At 48.8% G+C, this 22646-nt stretch overlaps 1 protein-coding gene across 3 annotated transcripts in view; it reads right to left on the reverse strand.

The window, feature by feature from the left end:
* The window catches only part of AAR2 (AAR2 splicing factor), a 70786-nt gene that overhangs the window by 28743 nt on the left and 19397 nt on the right, over positions 1-22646 (reverse strand). For all 3 annotated transcript variants that reach the window (XM_069752304.1, XM_069752306.1, XM_069752307.1), the window contains exon 2: positions 7235-7778. In XM_069752304.1, coding sequence (XP_069608405.1) covers positions 7235-7778 — 544 coding nt within the window. The remainder of the gene's footprint in view (positions 1-7234; positions 7779-22646) is intronic.

Below are 22646 nucleotides of genomic sequence, written 5' to 3' on the forward strand. Positions count from 1 at the left end.
TTCAGGGAGCAGAACTTTTGGACTTTCTTGTTGACTTTTGAGGCAAAGAGGTCCACCCTGGGTTTTCCCCACATGTGCACTATCCGTTGAAAAACGGACTTTTTTAGGGACCATTCCCCTTGCCTCAAGTGGTTCCTGCTTAGAAAGTCTGCCTTTATGTTGTCCACACCTCGGATATGCAGGGCCGATAATGACAGGAAGTGCCTTTCGGCTAGAGACATGAGTCTTGTGGTTATGTGCATCAGTGCCCGAGAGCGGGTGCCTCCCTGGTGGTTCACGTATGCGACCGCTGTTCGGTTGTCCGATAGGACTCTCACATGATGCCCTGCCAAGTGCGGAAGTAATCTCTCTAGCGCCCTTTCTATTGCTAGGAGCTCCCACTCGTTTGAGGATAGATCTTTCTCCTCTTGAGCCCAGGGGTCTTGGACCCATAGTGTGTCTGAGTGAGCTCCCCATCCCCATGGACTGGCGTTCGTTGTGATTATCATGGAGGCTCTGAATGTCCAGGGAACTCCTCTGGGGGATGACTATCTGTAACCACCATCTGAGAGATTGGAGCACAGAGAGTGGGAGAGTGAGCTTCTGCTCTAACTGTCCCTGAAGTTCTCGGTCGTTCTGCAGCACACACCATTGCAGTTCTCTTGCATGGAACTGGGCCCATTTTACTGCCGGTATGCAGGAGGTTAGGGACCCCAACACCGACATGGCCCTTCTTAAAGTCATCACCGTTTTTTTTAATGTGGCCATAATCATCTGTTTGATTTTTCCTTTTTCTTCTGGGAGGCGACACTCCTGTGCCACGGAGTCTACCGTTATCCCCAGGAAATTCTGGATCATTGCCGGCTCTAGCTTGGACTTCTTGAGATTTAGTTGCCATCCCAGTGTCTGAAGAGTGTCCATCACTATCCTGACCTGCTCCTGACAGTGAGAAAAGTTCTTTCCCACCATCAGGAAGTCGTCCAAGTAGGGAATTATTAGAGTGTCTTTTTCCCTGAGATGTGCTGTGACCTCTGCAATCAGCTTCGTAAATACGCGTGGGGCGGTTGCTATCCCAAAGGGCAGAGCCCTGTACTGGAAGTGACGCAGCTGGGACCCCATCTGAACTGCCACTCTGAGGAACTGACGATCTTGTTGTCTGATTGGGACATGATAATAAGCGTCCTTGAGGTCGAGGACAGACATGTAGCACTGGGGATAGAGAAGTTTCACCGCCGATTTTATGGTTTCCATCTTGAATGATGGTACTACAAGAAATTTGTTGAGGCCTTTTAGATTTATAATTGTCCTCCAAGAGTTGTCCGGTTTTTTAATGAGAAAAAGAGGGGAATAAAATCCCTCCCTCCTTTCCTCTATAGGAACTTCCTCTAAGACGTGCTTGTCTAGGAGTGATGTTACTTCCCCCTCCAGACTGTCTTGCTTTTCTTGGGAGGACTGTACCGGGGTCTGCATATATCTTCTTGGAGGCCAGTGGTGAAATTTTAGCTTTAGGCCTGATCCTACGATCTGCCGGATCCATATGCTGGAGGGGATCCTCTCCCAGGCTGGAAGGAAGTGAGAGAGCCTCCCTCCCACTTGAGAAGGACCGTCACTGGGAGGGTTTTTTGGTGTCTCTGGGGGACTTGCCGAAATAGAAGCCCTTTCCTCCCCTGGGTCGCTAGTCCAGGTTGCTCCTGTCCCGGTCTCTGTATTGCTGCCTTCGGAACTTTTGGCCTCTCCGAAAGGGCTGAAATGGCTGTCTTGGAAAGTTCTTATTATTATCACCGGCTTTCTCCAATACCTCGTCTAATGCCAGTCCGAACAGGAAGTTTCCCTCACAAGGCAAAGAACAAAGCTTCATTTTTGCCTGAGTGTCCCCCGGCCAGCATTTAAGCCATACGGCACGGCGTCCAGTGTTAGCTAACGCTGCTGATTTTGCTGCCAGCCTAGCAGAGTCTGCAGATGCTTCAGCCAGAAACATAGCCGCTGCCCTCATGGTTGGAAGTGACTCTAGAATAGCTTCCCTGGGAACTTTTTGCTCCACCTGTTCCTCCAGGTTGTCTATCCAGATTTTAATGGGATCTGGCGACAAGTGGCTGCGATAGCTGGCCTTAGTGCTCCCGCTGAGGCTTCCCAAGCTGTCTTCAGGGAACTGTCTACCTTCCTGTCCAGAGGTTCTTTTAGAGAACCTAGGTCCTCGAACGGCAGGGAGGACTTCCTGGCCACTTTTGAGACCGCCACACCGATTTTTGGGGCTCTGTCCCAAGAGGAGGATGCTTCCTCTTCAAAGGGATACCTTCTTTTTAGGGAGGTAGTTATTTGGGACCTTTTTTCTGGCTTTTGCCATTCCCTTTTAATCAGTTCTTGTATTTGATCGTTAACAGGGAATGACCTCCGTTTTTTCTTTTGTAGGCCACTGAACATGAGTTCTTGGGCTGTCTATTTGGCCTTCTCATCTACCAGCCCCATGGTAGAGCGAACGGCTTTAATAAGTTTATCTGTAGCCTCAGCTGGAAAAGTGTCTTCCTCCTCCGAGCTACTATCAGAACAGCGGGCCGTATCTGAATCCTGCTCTGACCCCGAGGAATCCCTTTGGGATGCTATAGAGGGGCTGGATCTGTCCCTAGATCTGAAATCTGTGTCAGCTGTCTGTAATGCTCTTACGGACTTAGAGACTTCAGACTGAATCAGAGATCTTAAACTGTCCGTAAAGGAGGGTGTTTCCTCCGCCACAGTCTGGTTAATACAGTCCTGACACAGTCTTTTACCCCAAGATGATATTAAAGGCTTTTTACATAAGGGACATTCTCTATTTTTTGTCTTCGTCTTATACTTTTTGGGGACCTTCTATACTCCACCCCGCAATGTATGTAAGAAAAGAGGGGAGAGAGGAGATAAGAGAAAAGAACACAGACATTAGCGTGCTGGACTTTCTCGTAGTTCACTCACCACTCGGACGTTTTCAAAGTACGGGTACCGGATCCGGAGGTTGGCTGGTTTTCTCCGTGACTCCCAATGAGACTAGGGACCCCTCCTTGGTATGCCGTATACTGTCCGAGTGGCTTCTGCTGCTGCCATGGCGGGTCTGGCTCTTTTCGCTTGAGCGAGACCGCCTCTCCTGCACCTCTTGCTGTGGCATCAAATGCTCTGGCGAGAAACTCTCCATTATACACACCAGCACACAAGAGTAGTCACCTTCAACCTGGCCTGGTTTTAGTGACACAGGGCAGCACTTCTAGCTCGTTTAAATAGATTCACTTTTTTTTTTTTTTAAAGAATCACCTGGTTGATCCTGCCTTACTGGTCGCTTCAGTGATCAGGTGTATGAACACACCTGTCATGAATGATTAGCTGGCTGATCGTGCCTGCACCACTTCCGGTGCTCCTATATGCAATTAATCACCTGGTTGATCCTGCCATTGCTAGCGCAACGCCTGCGCTGTAAAAAACATGCCAGAGCGCGTACCCGGCAACCACATCCGGTGCGCGCTATCAGATCCACAATGTATACCTGGTTGATCCTGCCGTCAGGCTCTGAGTGCGCACCCGGACCTTACTTCCGGTGCGCGCTCCTTAATCAACTACACCACCTGGTTGATCCTGTCCATCTAAATCCACCGATGGCCTGTGCGCACACCCGGACTTACTTCCGGTGCGTGCTGCTGAATTGTGCTCCAGGCGTGCATCCGGTTACCACTTCCGGTGCGCGCCGCCTTTTTTGGTCCCCCTGCGCCATGCTCCTGCACGAGGGTTCCCGTTGCTGACGCCGGCTTCAGCGCCTATGCGCGCTTTACCTCCAGGCGCGCACCCGGCCTTTGCTTGCGGTGCGCGCCGAAGAATCTGTCCCCTTCCCTGCTGCATGGTTCCGTGTGCACATACCTCTCTTCCCGGATACCTGGTGCCGGCTGGAGGGAGGCTTCCGGGAGTGTCCACGCCACAGCGTTGCCTCAGGTACCGTCAGGGAGGAGGGGGAAGGGGGGAGACCTGCACTCGACAGGGAGGACCCCAATACCTCCGAGGAGCTTACCTCGCCCGGGCACCGATGTGCCTCACGGGCTGCATGGCCACCTCTGGTCAACAGGGGGGTACCATAGAAAGTGACCCCCGTGGACAGGCAGGATTCCTACTCGACAGGGGGGGGGGGAGCGCACCTGCGGCCCCCGTGGAGTATCTTCACCCGGGCGTTCGCCTCGCGGGCTGTGGCCATGCTTCGCTCAGGGGGGGCATGGTATACATTGACCCCCGAGGCGACTACGGGTACCTGGTGACGGGTGCAGCAGACAGCGTCCGCCCAAATCCACCCGACCCGGGCCCCGGCATCCTCTTCTGTCTTCAGACGACTTCCATCTTGAGGGTTCCCCGTCAAGGACAGGAAACCAACTGATGTGGAGAGAGGAGCCGCCCCTTTTATCTTGAAGGTTTCCTGTCCTTGATGGGCGGATCCCCTCTCGTGGTGCCGTCATGTATGATGGAAAAAAAAAAAAAGCCTCTTCCAAGATGGCGACACCGGCACCTGCGCAGTGAAAACTAAAAATTACTTTTTTCCCTAAGGCGACATTCACACTAGCGGTTTTCAATACGTCGCAATGCGTCGTTTAGGGGAAAAAACGCATCCTGCAAAGTTGTTTGCAGGATGCGTTTTTGCCCCATAGAGTAACATTAGCGACTCATTGCAACGTATTGACACACATCGCAACCGTCATGCGACGGTTGCGCCGTGTTGTGGCGGACAGCCGGGAGCGAAAAACTTTTTTGCTGCCGACGGACCGCTTTTTCCGACCGTGCATGTGCGGCCGGAACTCCGCCCCCACCTCCCAATGGGGCAGCAGATGCGCCGGAGAAATGCATCCGCTGCCTCCGTTGTGCAGCGCATCCAACGCTAGCGTCAGAATCTCGGCCTGACGCATTGCGACAGGCCAAATCCGACGCTAGTGTGAAAGTAACCTAATTTTATTTTCACAAAGGTAACAGGAGAAAATGGGCCTCAAAATTTGTTACGCAATGTCTCCTCAGTACGGAAGTGCCCCACATGTGGTCAAAAACTACTTTTTAGGCACAGTAGAAAACAGATTTGCCTGGAATGGTTTGCGGTACCATGTCATATTAGCAGAGCCTCTGGAGGTGCCAGGACAGCAGTACTCACAGTTTATAAATCAGACCTCGTAATAAAATATTTCACAAAATTTTATACCATTGAGCGGTGAAGAAAAAAAAAAAATTACATTTTTAAACAACTATAATTTTGTTCTAGTCTTAGGTAAAAATGACAACAATTTGTTAACCCATTATGGATTTTTCAGAAAAGGGCGTCCCAATATTCAATTAAAAATGACAATGACATGATTTCCTATTTTGAAAAGATTCGTTTTACAGAACACAAAAAAGTGGACCGAATTATAAAATCTTAGTTGCTAGAAGCAAAAGATTAGGCGTCCCAAAAAAAAGGACATTGGTAGATAATGCGTTAAACAATTTGTGGTGAATGAGGCAATACCCCACATGTGGCTGTAGAGTACTGTTTGGCCACACAGTGAGATGACTCCAGAGGGAAGAAATGCCATTTGACACCTGGAGCACAAATTTTCATAGAATAGTTTGCAGGCTCCCTATACAAAGCCCCTAAGTGCCAGAAGATAAGAATCCCGTTCAATTGATGTCTATTTGGAAATTACACCCCTCAGGGAATTTATCTACAGGTGTAGCGATGATTTTGACTCCATCGGCATTTTCCAGAAATGGATGTCGCTAAATGGAAATTTGAGATTGTAGTGCCTGTACATTTTGTCCAGCTCTTGTTTCCAGAGACACACATACACCGCAAATTTAAGTGGGCTTTCCTTGCTACAGTAACGCCAAAGATGAGGACGCTAACTGCAGTTTAGACACACTGAGGAGCTCTGGCGGAGGGGAGCATTTGGATTTGGTAGAGCCGATTTTGCTTGATTTCTTTTGGTGAGAGCCACGTCCTTATCAAGAACTACCAGTAGTGCTAGTGCTACCAGTAATGCGGACACCCCCTATATTTTTGAGTTGAAGCTTCTATTCGTGGCATATTGGATCACATTTATCATGTTCTCCATTCTGAGCACTTACATCAGGGTTTCCATCTAAATCTACAAAATAAGTTTCATTTTCACGGCTCAAAGTTATAAAATTCTGTGACACCTGTGGGTTCAAGGTGCTCACCACACCTCAACATAAGTTCTTTGACAGGTGGAGTTTTCAAAATGGGTTCACTTGTTGGGGGTTTGCACTGTTTAGGCACATCAAGGGCTCTGCAAACACAACATGTTGTTAGCCGTCTATTCCAGCCAACTTTGTGTTCCAAAAGTCAAATGGCGCTCATTCCCTTTCGAGCCCAGCCATGCCCCAAAACGGTAGTTTGCCTCCACATATGGGGTATCTGTGTACTCAGGAGAAATTGCACAACGAATTGTACTGTCCATTTTCTAATGTTGTGAAAATGCAACATGTGAGGCTAAATCAACATTTTTTGTTGGAAAAAGTAACAGTGTAATTTTTTACTCCGATGTAGCTTTAATTCCTGTGAAGCAGAAAAACTTCTTGAATGTGGTTTTGAGCACTTTTAGGAGTGCAGTTTTTAGAATGATGTCACTTTCGGACATTTTCTGTCATATATACCCTCAAAGTCACCTCAAAATGTGATGTGGTCCCTAAAAAAAAAAAAAAAAAATGGTTTTGTATATTTTGTTGGAAAATTGATAAATTTCTTATCAACTTTTAACCCTTCCAATTTCCTAGCAAAAAAAAAAAAATTATGTAAAGTAGACGTGGAAAATGTTACTTATTAACGATGTTGTGTGATATATCTTTCTGGTTTAAGGGCAAAAAATTAAAAGCTTGAACATTTTCAAAATTTTTGCCAAAATTTCAATATTTTCACAAAAACGCAAAAAATAATTGGCCTAAATTTATCACGAACATGAAGTACAAAAACAATCTCAAAATCACTGGAATATAATAGAGGGTTCCAGAGTGGTTATCTCATAAGTTGACAATGGTTTGAATTGTAAAATTTGGTCTGGTCTGGAAGGTGAAAACAGGCTCGGTGGTGAAGGGGCTAAGTTGAAATGGTAGCAGATGATGTTATGGTACTGTCCCACACTGAATGGGTATAATGATGATGCTTACGCCAGAATGTATGCATGTAAAGAATGAGAAAACTAAAATAAAACGAACATCAACATGGAAAACATCAACAGAAACAAAGCTGCATAATATTCTTTTTTATGTCTACCTGGGTAAGTTATGTTTGGCTCGGTCTTCTGTGCGGGTCATTTCCTCCATAGGTAAGACTTCTGGAAATGAGCAAATGGTCCCACAGACTGGCTGTAGCTTCAACATTGCTTCTTTAGATATGTGGTTGGTGAGTGACACCCAGCGACGGAGACTTTCATATGGGTAGGGCCCCAAAGATGGGTCCAAAGACGTCAACTGTTTCCGTAAATTTTCAGCTTCTTCCTGGGAAGCAGCAACCATTTCTTCTTCCAGAGAGTCCCAGTGCAGGAGGCGGATTTCCTTCTGCTCCAAGTGGAAAAAAATGCCTGAGCGTGGACCAGTTTCACCAGAAGCCCCACCAATTCTTTTCGAGCTGTAGTGAATAAAGTGAATCCCTGGTGGCACCATCTTCACACCTTTGAATCGAGGGCCCACTTGCCAACTGTTTGAATCTATCCCAAACTCAGACCCCTCTGGGACTCCGAAGATGACAATTGTTGCTCCTTCAAAGAACAGCTGACGTGCCAAATCTGGATCCATTTCTGCAGATGAGCTTGCAAAATCTCCGCAAAAAAAAAAAAATCATAATGGAGTCAGGCTTAATCACTGTCTTACAGATTGAAAGGATACTAACACATTCATTGGCATTTTTTTTTTTTTTTTTACTTAAAGAGGACATTACACCAAATTGTTCATGTTGAACTCTACACAATATTTACTAGTGGCTGCAGAGTGAATGAAACCAATTTATTTTTATTTTTTTAACTCTGCCTCTCCATTGGAATCAAAATATTTGGCACCTAATGAATTAATTTTTGTTAAGTCCAAGAGAGTGTTAAGCGCGATTGTGTTTTCCCTGGGGGCTATCGTGCGGTTGTTATGATACGTAAACCCTGCACCCAATCAGCACCGCTTTCACTGTCCCTGCCGTCGGAAATGTTGAACATCAACAGCAAGTCAGGGCTGCAGCTGCTCTCGGAGAGACATTTTCTGCAGCATGTGCACAGCGGTTTTGCATTTCCCATTCATTAACATTGTGTGCACTCTGCACTGCGGATTTGAGGCAATTCCGCAGGTCCAAAAACGCTGCGGAAACACAAAAAAACGCAACGTGTGCACATAGCCTTATTCTGATGGCAAAGCCGCTGAGGTTTTTCTTGGAAAATCACTGCAGGAAAAAGCTGAACGGCTTTATGGGTGGTTTTGCAGTGAATTTCTGTGGTGTCAGCCATCTGGGGTTTTTTTTGCCTGTGCTTCCAAATATGTAGAGCGGGCTGCTTTAAGTACTACTACTTTAATCCACTTCACCACTGATCTGTGTGCATGGAAGGGCTGTATATTATTTAGCCCATTCCCAACACACGACGTATAGTTATGTTTATTTAATTGTAAAGTGCTGCAGAATATGTTGGCGTTATATAAATAAAAATTATTATTATAAAATTATTATCTGTTATGTCATATCCCTGACTTTGATGCAGGCACGCAAGCTGAGCCTGAATCTTTCCCGGCAGATGATGGTTGAATTATTCAGCTATTGTCTGCCTCTAACAGTCTATGTGGAGTGAAGCACCACCTTCGGCTGTTAAATACCGCTGTTTAATGCATGTTGGCAGGGATGCGCATCATTCCATGGTTCCATCGGCGCACCTGTGATGTGATCGCAGGGCGCCGATGGGTTGTCATGACCCCAGTGCCTGTCATTACGGTATTCCTGTGAGAGCCAAACTAAGGCCGGCGTTCATAGATCGTGATTTTCACTATTCATAGCAGTGCTGATATACTGCTACATATAGCAAAAGTGATCAGACGATCACAAATTCAAGTCCCCTAAGGTGACTAACGAATACCGTAAATGTCTGCCTGAACTCATTAAATATACCCTCTTTTGCACATGCACTTTATAATTGATGATTTGGTCTGTTTATCAATACAAGCACTCAAACTATGATGAACTGAACTATTTATTATTTTTCAATACATCATCATTGCCCTAGCTACAGATGTATAACAGGGTCCCAAGTTGTACGAGTCCCTCCATTTGAGGCATCCTTTTATTTAAAAAATGGTTTGTGTGCAATAATTGTTATAATAAAGATTGTTAATTCATTTTCTACATTATTGTTCTTTTGTGCTTTTTCTGGTCACCTTATATCACTCCCCACGTGGAGCGACTTGGTGTCTTGGAGGGGTTTCTAAAAGGGAAATGAGCGAAAATGTCTTGACAGATAACAAAATATTTGGAATTGAGAGTCCTCAGTGGTTGTTATCTTTCAATGGCTAACTGAAAAGATGGTAACAAATTGCAAGCTTTCGGGACTACTAGGGTCTCTTCATCAGGCATGGGCTATGTGCACACGTTGTGGAATGGTGTGCGGATTTTTCCGAACTGTTTTTGCAAATTCTGCAGGTAAACCACACTGCGGATTACCCGCAGTTTTTGTGTGGATTCCACCTGCGGCTTTACACATGTGGATTCCTATTGAGGAGCAGGTGTAAACCGCTGCGGAATCCGCACAAAGAATTGACATTCTGCGGAAAAAACAATGCTGTATTTTTTTTCTGCAGCATGTGCACTGCGTATTGTTTTCCATACGATTACATGGTACTGTACAATGCATGGAAAACTGCTGCGGATCCGCAGTGTCAAATCCGCAACATGTGCACATACCCTCAGACTAATACAACATCTGAAGAATCACATATTTAGGCTAGGTTCCCATTGCGTTAATGGGACCGCGCTAACGGATAGCGTTGCACGGCGAAATTAACGCCGTACAACGCGTCCGTTAGCGCGCCCATTAAGAGCAATGGGGACGCGCATCACTAGCGCTAGCGATGTGCCGGTGTTTTGTGGCGCGCCTCGGACGCTGCTTGCAGCGTCCGAGGTCCGTTCCCCGCTCTGGCAGATCTGCGCTAGCGGGGACGTTTAACGCGACCCCTTGAAAAACATTGCGCTAGCGCTGGGCGCTAAACGGATTGCTGTAACGCAATCTGAACCTAGCCTTATACACAGCACAGAACTGTCAATATGGGAGAGTGATAAGTGATAAACAGTTGTGTCCATAAATATTGGAACAGTTCCTAGATGAGGAGTGAATGTTTTGATGTGCTCTGGTTGGGGTCTAGTTCTGTTAATTTTTTGTAGGAAAGAAGTAGTCAGATTGTCAGCGCTTAGGTTGGTGACGGGGTGGGTCTGTACTTTAGAGCTCAGGAGAGAGTGGAAGGTTTCAAAGAGTTCTTTTCTGCTGAAAGTGATTTTCTCCACAGGTTTATGACTCCCTCAGTGACCTGACCCCTATATTACACATTGCATATGTTATCGTTTGAAATAAAAAAAAAAAATTAATAATTACATTCATCATGTAGCATGATCGTACCTATTACATTGATATTTTTATTTAGTGATATAGTTTGCTTGAGAGCTAATGCGCATACTGGGTATCATTTTAATCAGTAAAATAGCGCCAACCTGGCAGTGCCTGTAGTTTCCTGAGCAACTAAATTGCATTAAACAGCATGAAAACAAGCAAGTTTGCAAATTACTTGCTTTTTCTATCCTCTGTCATTCTCCTGCAATGAGAGCTTTTATCTTACGTAGTTTACTGCACATTTCCTTGGAGCTGTATCACTAGTGCCTGCCTTAGTCCCAGCTGAGTTTAAGCAGTAGTTACACTGCAGGAGAGGGATTAATGCTTAACATATGATAGAGCTATATAACGGAAGCATAATAAATGAAACATACCAGTCTCCTCTCTCCAGCAGATAGACTCACCACTGGTATAAATCTTACAAAGTCACAAGCTGCTCTCACTCTCCAGTGCCCTGTTAGCTCCATCTATAAATACAGCACTAGCAGTGAAGTCTCCAGAAGAACCCATGGATGGCTGAATGTGTTACAGCAAAACTTGTGCTGGGCTTTATAGTTCTACTTATACTACAGCTCTGCTGTCACCAGAACTGTCACTCAAGGAGGAGAAGAGCCCTTCCTGCCAGACAGAAAGGTGTGTGCTGCTCAAGAGAAAGAAAATAACCCTTTAATGGGTGCAGCTCTGCCAGTGTGAATGCCGCCTTACAGCTGGGGACCCAGGCAGCACCCTATTATCCTATAAAGTGGGGCTCTTACTACCTGGTGAGGATCCACAGAATAATAAGGACTGCAATCAAGCACTTGCTCAGCATTTTACTTGCAGCATTATCGGCGCTTTACGGTCACCCCTGTATAGATTTGGTAAATGCTAGAGTGTATGGGCTCCTTCCAGGTGTGACGTCATTTCCGGGGGCGTGTCCTATCGGGAGGGGGCGTGTTTTTAGTCACATCATGAAGGCGGCAAAGCAAAGCAGCAGGATTATAGCTTGTGGACGCCACATGGAGGTTAGTGGTTTCAGGGTGAAAAAATGCTACTTGCTGCTCGCTATTGGGGGGAGGCCCTGTGGTGGGCGACCTGCTTGTCTGTGTGGGGGGCACCGCTGCTGCTGTGGGGGACCCCTGTGGTGGGCTTTTTTTGGGGGGCACCGCTGCTGCCGGCTGTTGTGGGGGACCCCCGTGGTGGGCTTTTTGAGGGGGCACCGCTGCTGCTGGCTGTTGTGGGGGACCCCCGTGGTGGGCTTTGTGGGGGGGGGGGCACCGCTGCTGCTGTGGGGGACCCCCGTGGTGGGCTTTGTGGGGGGGGGGTACTGCTGCTGCTGTGGGGGACCCCCGTGGTGGGCTTTGTGGGGGACCCCCGTGGTGGGCTTTGTGGGGGACCCCCATGGTGGGCATTGTGGGGGACCCCCGTGGTGGGCATTGTGGGGGGGGCACCGCTGCTGCTGTGGGGGACCCCTGTGGTGGGCTTTGTGGGGGGGGGCACCGCTGCTGCTGTGGGGGACCCCCGTGGTGGGCTTTGTGGGGGGGGTACTGCTGCTGCTGTGGGGGACCCCCTTGGTGGGCTTTGTGGGGGGGGGCACCGCTACTGCTGTGGGGGACCCCTGTGGTGGGCTTTGTGGGGGGGGTACTGCTGCTGCTGTGGGGGACCCCCGTGGTGGGGCACCGCTGCTGCTGTGGGGGACCCCTGTGGTGGGCTTTGTGGGGGGGCACCGCTGCTGCTGTGGGGGACCCCCGTGGTGGGCTTTGTGAGGGGCACCGCTGCTGCCGGCTGTTGTGGGGGACCCCCGTGGTGGGCTTTGTGGGGGGGCACCGCTGCTGCTGTGGGGAACCCCCGTGGTGGGCTTTGTGGGTGGGCACCGCTGCTGCTGTGGGGGACCCCTGTGGTGGGCTTTGTGGGGGGGCACCGCTGCTGCCGGCTGTTGTGGGGGACCCCCGTGGTGGGCTTTGTGGGGGGGGGGCACCGCTGCTGCTGTGGGGGACCCCCGTGGTGGGCTTTGTGGGGGGGCACCGCTGCTGCTGTGGGGGACCCCCGTGGTGGGGCACCGCTGCTGCTGTGGGGGACCCCTGTGGTGGGCTTTGTGGGGGGGCACCGCTGCTGCTGTGGGGGACCCCCGTGGTGGGCTTTGTGAGGGGCACCGCTGCTGCCGGCTGTTGTGGGGGACCCCCGTGGTGGGCTTTGTGGGGGGGCACCGCTGCTGCTGTGGGGAACCCCCGTGGTGGGCTTTGTGGGTGGGCACCGCTGCTGCTGTGGGGGACCCCTGTGGTGGGCTTTGTGGGGGGGCACCGCTGCTGCCGGCTGTTGTGGGGGACCCCCGTGGTGGGCTTTGTGGGGGGGGGGCACCGCTGCTGCTGTGGGGGACCCCCGTGGTGGGCTTTGTGGGGGGGCACCGCTGCTGCTGTGGGGGACCCCCGTGGTGGGCTTTGTGGGGGGGCACCGCTGCTGCTGTGGGGGACCCCTGTGGTGGGCTTTGTGGGGGGGGCACCGCTGCTGCTGGCTGTTGTGGGGGACCCCCGTGGTGGGCTTTGTGGGGGGGCACCGCTGCTGCTGTGGGGGACCCCTGTGGTGGGCTTTGTGGGGGGGCACCGCTGCTGCCGGCTGTTGTGGGGGACCCCCTGTGGTGGGCTTTTTTTGGGGGGGCACCGCTGCTGCCGGCTGTTGTGGGGGACCCCAGTTGTGGGCTTTTTTTGGGGGGGCACCGCTGCTGCCGGCTGTTGTGGGGGACCCCAGTGGTGGGCTTTTTTTGGGGGGCACCGCTGCTGCTGGCTGTTGTGGGGGACCCCAGTTGTGGGCTTTTTTGGGGGGCACCGCTGCTGCCGGCTGTTGTGGGCTTTTTTGGGGGGGCACCGCTGCTGCTGGCTGTTGTGGGGGACCCCAGTGGTGGGCTTTTTTTGGGGGGCACCGCTGCTGCCGGCTGTTGTGGGGGACCCCCGTGGTGGGCTTTTTTTGGGGGGGCACCGCTGCTGTCTGCTGTTGTGGGGGACCCCCGTGGTGGGCTGTTGTGGGGGAACCCTGTGGTGGGCTGTTGTGGGGGACCTGCTGCTGCTGCTGGCTATTGTGGGGGGATCCCTGTGGTGGGATTTTGGGGGGGCACCTGCTGGCTGTTGGGGGGGCCCCCTGTGGTGGGGTTTGGAGGTGACCTGCTTATGGGGTGGACCCCTTTTAGTGGGGGAGACCTGTGGTGGGGTTTGAGGGTGACATGCTTGTGGTTCGGTTTGGGGGGGCGTGACCTGTCTATTGGGGGGTACCCCTGTGGTGGGATTTGAGGGCTCTGCTTGTGGGATGTGGGGGGAGACCTGCTGCAGGCTATTGGGGGACCCCTGTGGTGGTGACCTGCCTGTGGTGGGACGTGGGGAGGCGACCTGCCTGTGGTGGGACGTGGGGAGGCGACCTGCCTGTTGTGGGACGTGGGGAGGCGACCTGCCTGTGGTGGGACGTGGGGAGGCGACCTGCCTGTGGTGGGACGTGGGGAGGCGACCTGCCGCTTACGGAGGGATCCCCTTTATTGGGGGCGACCTGCTTATGGGTTGGGTTTGGGGGGCTGATGAGGGCTTAGGCTGGGTGGAGTGGACGTCCGATAAGAGTTTAGGCTGGGTCGGGGGTGGACGTCCGATGGGGGGTTTGTGCTGGGTGGGGTGTCCGCGTCTGATGGGGGTGTGTGCTGGATGGGGGGGTCCACGTCCTGTGGGGGTTTGGCCGTCCGGTGGGGGTTTATTAATGGGTGGGCGTGGTGTACGATGGGAGTAATACTTGGAGGAGGGGTGGACGTCCAATGGGGGTTTATGCTGGGGGGTTAAGCTGGGGTGGCATCCGATTGGGGGGGGTGTCTGATGGGATTTATGGTTGGGGGCAGGGGGCGTCATATGGGGATTTACGCTTGTGGGAGGGAATGTCTGGTGGGCTTTGGGTTTATCCTGTGGCGTCCGCTGGTTAATGTGAGGTGGAGGTTTCTGACTGGGGGAGCGAGGTTATGCTGTGTAGCCTTCTGGTTGATGTGGGGGAGCTAATGCTTCATTGGGGTACACACAAAAAAATGGGTGTATGCTGCTTATGCTATGCAAAAAATTTTTTTTAGGTATTTCCTGTAGAGGAGGCTACACCACCAACTAGCACGAAGCTAATCCGTTTTAACTTAATGTCAGTAGGAGGAAGACATGGGTCTGGACCGCCCAGCCCAGTTTAGGCCTTAGGTTTTGGGAGGTTTTTTTATTAACGATTTTTCTTTTTAATTTTTTTTTTCTTCCCAGATATGGCTTTTGAGGGCGACAGTGGAATTGTCACTCTAATCTCCCACCTAGAATTGTCACTACCATATCATCTGTGGTCTACGAGGCAAGGCCCTAACACATCAAGAGTGTTTGGGGTTCCCCGGAGGACCGTTCATGCCACGAATCGCCCTACCCTCTCGCCTCTCTGCGTCCAGGTTATTCCATGCCCATCTTCATCATCGCTCTGCGAAAAAGGATTTGTGATCTTAAGGACTGGTATATCCTACGAGGCAGTAAGGGGGCTACTTTAAAAAAAAAAAAAAAAAAAAAAACACAGGACAAATATGTCCTAGTATTCCCCTGAGCAATGTGGACGTCTCCTGAGGAAACCTTCCTATTCATGCAGCCTCCACGTTTTCCAGAGGCTCCTGTGACCTTGCTCTTAAAATATCCAGGCTTTGGTCTAGGCCTTCTCTGGTGGCCGGTCCACACCGCCAGCGCCCTGAACAATCATGCATGCCAACTTTCTAGTGCGTCCTACTCTGCGCCTATCAGTTTAAGAGTACTTTGCTTCTGCAACAGAGGACTAAAGTCTGCCTCCCAAGAGATCTGTTCAAATTTGGTTGTTTTGGAAATGTTCTGTCCAAAAAAAAAAAAAACGAAAAAAAGGAAAAGACGAGACCTTCCTTTAGGCCAGCTCCCTCCTGGCATCCATGAACCCACCAGCACTGGTCTGCTAGGCCTGGATCTAGCAGACTCTCTTCGACATGATGGGGCATTCCCACCTTGGATGTTTCTCAGGATCGGCTGCCGTGTCCTTCACAATTCAAGGCCGGTATTATGATCTCTGGTCCGGGACACCGAAACCTCAGACACCGGAGGCAGGCCTGAGGGGGGGGGGGCTTCAGAGCCGCATACCCTACCGACAGTCCTGCCCGCATGCACCAACAGCATATTACATTTTTACAATACTTTAGAAATGCATAAAATGAAAGCAAAGGCATAAAATCAAACAAGGAAAGGCATAAAGTTTTTCTATGCAAAAAAAGGCAGTTTTATAAAATTAGAAATATTTCTATATCTAATGTTAAAATGATATTTATCCAGTATTTCTATAAGTAAAAGTCTGAGATTTCTGTGAGAAATGGTAATTGTTTACCTCTTAAACCAGTTCTGAATGTAAATAAAACATTGCTCTGATTAAGTCTCCACATTGTATTTGTCTTTCATTTCATGCGTAGGGCAGGACAAGCCCATGATGTATCTGTGTACAGGTAGGTTCACATTGCGTTAATGGGTTAACGCTAACGGACTGCGTTGCACGGCGAAAATGTCGAAATTAACGCCGTGCAACGGGTCCGTTAGCGCACCCATTGACAGCAATGTTACTTTTAGCTGAAGAGCATCACTAGCGCATGCCATTTTCGGCATGCGCTAGCGATGTGCCGTTCTTTTGTGACGAACCTCGAACGCTGCTTGCAGCGTCCGAGGTGCGTCCAAGGCCCGTTCCTCGCTACCGCAGATCGGGGATCTGCGCTAGCGGGGAGGGTGAACGCCGACCCTCTAGAAACATTGCGTTAGCGCAATCCGCTAGCGCTATGCGCTTAACGGATTGCACTAACGCAATGTGAACCTAGCGTAAAACGTAAGGTGCTATAATAACAGCCTTGGGCTGGTTTCACACCAGCATTCGGCAGGGCTGCGATTGGCAGCCTTCTTCCTCCATTAAGCCCCGCCCAATGCCGCACCTCTTCCTTCAGTTCCGCATCTGCATGCGTCCTGCATACCCTATCTTTAACATTGGGTACGCAGGCCAAGCGGATGCCTCTGCATGCGTTGTTTTAACGCTGCGCCGACCGCAACAAAATGCAACATGTTGCGTTCGACGCAGTTCAGCGCATCGTCAAAACGACACGTGCCTGTGTACCCAATGTTAAAGATAGGGGATGCATGCAGACGTAGGCGGAGCTGAAAGAAGAGGTGTAGCAGTGGGTGGGGCTTAACGGAGGAAGAAGGCTGCCAAACTGGTGTGAAACCAGTCTTAGACAGGTAAACCACTTTTGAAACAATGTTCACTTGTACAAGCATTTAACCCCTCAGTGATGGGGCCAATTTTTTAAAATCTGACCAGTGTCACTTTATGTAGTAATAACTCTGGAATGCTTCAACATATTCCATTGATTTTGAGGTTGTTTTTTTTCCTGACATATTAGACTTTATGATAATGGTAAACTTGGGCTAATGATAAACTTGGCTTAATATGTTTTGCTTTATTTTGTAAAAATATCAGAAATTTTAAAAAATAGAAATTTTCAAATTTTGAATGATTTTCCCTTTAAGGCCGGAGTCACACTAGAGAGGAATACGGACGAGTGCTATGCGAGAAAAAAAAAAATTGCATAGCACTCGGACCAATGTTAATCTGTTGGGCAGCTCCCATCACTTTTTTTCTTTTTTTTCACGGCCGTATTATATGTGCGAGTGAAATTGCACTATGCTGCGATTTGCACCGTATATCAGCCGAGAATCCCCAATGAAAGTCTGTTTATGCAAGAAAAACTCATACCACACGGGCCATCAGTGTGACTAGCGAGAAATACGCAACGGTGTCCTTTTAAAGGCTTGCAATTCAGGTGCAGTGTACAGTAAAATCACACTGACAGCTTACAATATTTACAAATAGTTAATTTGTCGGCTTCTGTCAAATCATTGCAGGATAGGAGACATGGTTTACATACAGTAAACCATTGCAGAACGGTTAGATTTAGATAGGTCAGTGACTAATACGGTTAGTAGTATGTGTGCGTGTGTAAAATTTGGGACCTGTATGTATTTAATAAAAATGTTCTCACTGAAAAAACTGGCGTGGGCTCCCACACAATTTTCTGTGCCACAGAGGGAAAGTCAGTGACTGAGGACAGATATTATAGCCTAGAGAGGGACCATGGTTATTGCCACCCCAGAAAAGGTGCATCTGTAAGATGCGCCAATTCTGGCACTCAGCCTCTGTTCTCATTGCCCTGTAGCGGTGGCATATCGGGTAATAAGGGGTTAATGTCACCTTTGTATTGTAAGGTGACAGTAGGCCAGCTTACTAATGGAGAGGTGTCTGATAGATGCCTCTCCATTACTAACCTGTGGGCTTGATGTTACTTGACAATAAAATGGTGACATCAACCCCACAAATCTGAGCCCCACTGCTACAGGGCAAGTGAGAAGAGCGAGGCTAAGTACCAGAATTGGCAGATCTATAAGATGCGCCATTTCTGGGATGGCTGAGAGCTGATGGTTTTTAGCCTCTGGGGCTGCCAATATCCATGGCCTCTTCACAGACTATTAATATCAGCCTACAGCTTTTATAGGGGAACTCCATGTCAATATTTTGTGTCCCACTGTAAAATAGCCAGTAAAGGCTAAGCAAACAGCTGTGAGCTGATATTAATAGCCTGGGAACCTTTATGGTTATTGGCTCCTTTCCAGAATATTAACATCAGCTGTCAGCTTTCCCTCTGCTGGTTATGAAAATTATGCCGTGCTAGATATAGACACTGACATTCACAGTAGCGCGTCCGCCCCGATGCTCTTTTCTGACTCCTTTCTCAGGCCCCCAAAAAAGTGTTAACTAAGTACCCTTTATTTTCTTGCACTGTAGCCGTTCACTTACTACAGGGTATTCAATCATTGTTTCTGCCCCCCCCACATAAAGTACGACCACTATCTATATGCCTTTATATACAGCATTCTAGAATGCTGTGTATATATAGTAGGCCCACTGCCTGTATACCCTTATATACAGCATTTTATAAAGCACAGCCACTATCTGTATGCCCTTAAGACTTGCCTAGCCCCATACAATGGGCTTTGCTAGTCTTAATCCGGGGCCTTCTCCTCTTCTATCACCATCCTTCTTTCTTTGAGTCGATGACGCGTCCTATGTCATCCACACGGTGTCTTCCATTGTGCTCCTGTGCATCGCACTTCTTTCTGCCCATTGCAGTACTTTGCTTTGTGCTCGGCCGAGAAGTGTTCCTGCACAGAAGCGTGATGAGGGAGGTTGTGTGGATGATGTAGAACACATCATCCACGGGAAGGACTGTGCCGGATGAAGACCAGCGCCAAACATAACACCGGACCGCCCCGTAGGTGAGTATAAGAAGTTATTTACATTATGCACATTGGCTTAGGGACATACCGTATATACTCGAGTAGAAAAAGACCACCCCTTCCACCCCCTAATTTTGCCACAAAAAAATGGGAAAACTTAAAGGGAACCTGTCACCCCGTTTTTTGAGATTGAGCTATAAATACTGTTAAATAGGGCCTGCGCTGTGTGTTCCTATAGTGTATGTAGTGTACCCCGATTCCCTATGTATGCTGAGAAATAACTTACCAAAGTCGCCGTTTTCGCCTGTCAATCAGGCTGGTCAGGTCGGGAGGGCGTGGTGACATCGCTGGTTCTTCCTCAGCTTTACGTTGGTGGCGTAGTGGTGAAGACACAGCGCGCGATCTGCGCTGTCATCCCTTTCGTCGGTGGGGGCGGCCATCTTCCTGGGGCCGCGCGTGCGCAGATCGAGTTTGCATCTCGGCTTTGGGAAAATGGCCGCCGCGATCTCTAATGCGCACGCGCGGCATCCCGCGGCCATTTTCCTGAAGCCCCGTGCAGCAGAGCACTCGATCTGCGCACGCGCGGCCCCAGGAAGATGGCCGCCCCCACCGATGCAAGGGATTACAGCGCAGATCGCGCGCTGCTTGTTCACCACTACGCCACTACGCCACCAACGTAAAGCTGAGGAAGAACCACCGATGTCACCACGCCCTCCCGACCTGACCAGCCTGATTGACAGGCGAAAACGGCGACTTTGGTAAGTTATTTCTCAGCATACATGGGGAATCGGGGTACACTACATACACTATAGGAACACACAGCGCAGGCCCTATTTAACAGTATTTATAGCTCAATCTCAAAAAACGGGGTGACAGGTTCCCTTTAATGACTCGAGTATAAGCCTTAGGGTGGAAAATGCTGCAGCTACTGGTAAATGTCAAAAATAAAAATAGATACCAATAAAAGTAAAATTAATTGAGACATCAGTAGGTTAAGTGTTTTTGAATATCCATATTGAATGAGGAGCCCCATAAAATGCTCCATAAAGTTTATGATGGCCCCATAAGATGCTCCATATTAAAATATGCCCCATATAATGCTGCACAAATGTTAAAGGGACTCTGTCACCTGAATTTGGCGGGACTGGTTTTGGGTCATATGGGCGGAGTTTTCGGGTGTTTGATTCACCCTTTCCTTACCCGCTGGCTGCATGCTGGCTGCAATATTGGATTGAAGTTCATTCTCTGTCCTCCATAGTACACGCCTGCGCAAAGCAATCTTGCCTTGTGCAGGCGTGTACTATGGAGGACATAGAATGAACTTCAATCCAATATTGCAGCCAGCATGCAGCCAGCTGGTAAGGAAAGGGTGAATCAAACACCCGAAAACTCCGCCCATATGACCCAAAACCAGTCCCGCCAAATTCAGGTGACAGGTTCCCTTTAATAATGGCCCCATAAGATGCTTCATAGAAACTTTTGCCCCATACAATGCTGCATAAAGGTTGATGGCACCATAAGATGCTCCATAGATTTTACTCCATAGATTATGCCCCATGAGATGCTCCACACATTATGCCCCATTTGCTGTTGCTGCGAATAAAATAAAAAAAAACAAAAAACACATACTCGCCTCTCTTCGCTCAGGCCCCCGGCACTTTCCACTGCTGCGCGCTGCTCTGTCTTCCATCCTCTGCACTGACTGTTCAGGCAGAGGGCGGCGCGCACACTAACTACGTCATCGTGCCCTCTGACCTAAACAGGCACAGCCAGAGGACAGAGCGGCCCGCAGCGGTGGAAAGGGGAGAGGTGAATATCGCGCAATGCTCACCTCCCCCGTCATACTCACCTGCTCCCGACGCGGTCCCTGGCAGCTTCTCACTGTCAGATGGTCTCCGGGAGTCGGCAGCGTCTTCCTATGTTCAGCTGTCACGAACAGCTCATTAAAGTAATGAATATGCATCCATATTCATTAATGAGCGGTTCCACGTGACCGTTGAACAAAGGAAGAGCTGCCCGGAGACCATGGGACATGCAGGGACCGCGCCGGGAGCAGGTGAGCATGTGACAGCCGCCGCTCCCCCGCCGACAATGACTTGAGTATAAGCTGAGAGGGTCACTTTCAGCCCAAAAAAGTGGGCTGAAAATCTCGGCTTATACTCGAGTATATACGGTATGTACGGTACAGCACTGTAGAAGGGTGTGTATAAGGGCATATAGGTTCTGGTGGTACTATATATGGGGAAAACCTGGTGACAGGTTCCCTTTAAGAAACCTATGGAACTAGGTAAAAAATAGCATTTTTTGGATGATGAAAAACATGTAATTTAAATATTGATGAAGGCTTAGCTGCAGGTGGTCTGTGTCTCTTCATAAGTTTAAGGCCGGGGTCACACTAGCGTAGAATACGGACGAGCGCTATGTGAGAAAACATTGCATGGCACTCGGACCAGTGTTAATCTATGGGGCAGATAACATCTGTGATTATTTTTTCATGCCGAATCGGCATACGAGAACAATCGCAGCATATATACCTGACAGGGGCCCATACATTCCGATATCATCAGTAATATATACCTGACAGGGGCCCATACATTCTGATATCATCAGTAATATATGGAAACAGGAACACATGGGCCACTTGCACAGTGAACAAGTCTGTATGATCATGTTCACACACCACCAAGAAACCTGAAGACACAAAAGAGAATAGTAAAACCAAAAACACTCAGTTTGAAAAAATGTTGCAATAATCCGCAAGTGCTAGTAAAAGATGTAAAAAACAGGGTATTTGGTTGATCATTTTTTGCAAAAAATGTATACTAAGCTGCTCTACCAATCTTCACGGTATACCCTTATCAGAGCAGTCCTAACTAATGTATGCAATCCCTATCTGATGTATTTAAATACCTGATCATCTGTATATAACCTGTGTGAACAGGGTTCAGAGAGGAAAAATCCATGTGTGCATACAGGGTAGAACAGCTTTTGTGCAGATAGCCCAAGAGGAGTGGTGGAACTCCCCAGTCTTGTAGACACAAGAGAACAATTATGGAAACAGGAACACATGGGCTACTTGCACAGTGAACAAGTCTGTATGATCATGTTCACACACCACCAAGAAACTTGCGGATTACTGCAACATTTTTTCAAACTGAGTGTTTTTGGTTTTACTATTCTCTTTTGTGTCTTCAGGTTTCTTGGTGGTGTGTGAACATGATCATACAGACTTGTTCACTGTGCAAGTAGCCCATGTGTTCCTGTTTCCATAATTGTTCTCTTGTGTCAACAAGACTGGGGAGTTCCACCACTCCTCTTGGGCTATCTGCACAAAAGCTGTTCTACCCTGTATGCACACATGGATTTTTCCTCTCTGAACCCTGTTCACACAGGTTATATACAGATGATCAGGTTTTTAAATACATCAGATAGGGATTGCATACATTAGTTAGGACTGCTCTGATAAGGGTATACCGTGAAGATTGGTAGAGCAGCTTAGTATACATTTTTTGCAAAAAACGTATCAACCAAATACCCTGTTTTTTACATCTTTTACTAGCACTTGCGGATTACTGCAACATTTTTTCAAACTGAGTGTTTTTGGTTTTACTATTCTCTTTTGTGTCTTCACATCAGTAATATATACCTGACAGGGGCCCATACATTCTGATATCATCACTAATATACACCTGACAGGGGCCCGTACATTCTGATATCAGTAATATATACCTGACAGGGGCCCATACATTCTGAT

Source organism: Ranitomeya imitator, chromosome 2, assembly GCF_032444005.1.
Source record: "Ranitomeya imitator isolate aRanImi1 chromosome 2, aRanImi1.pri, whole genome shotgun sequence".
NCBI lineage: Eukaryota > Metazoa > Chordata > Amphibia > Anura > Dendrobatidae > Ranitomeya > Ranitomeya imitator.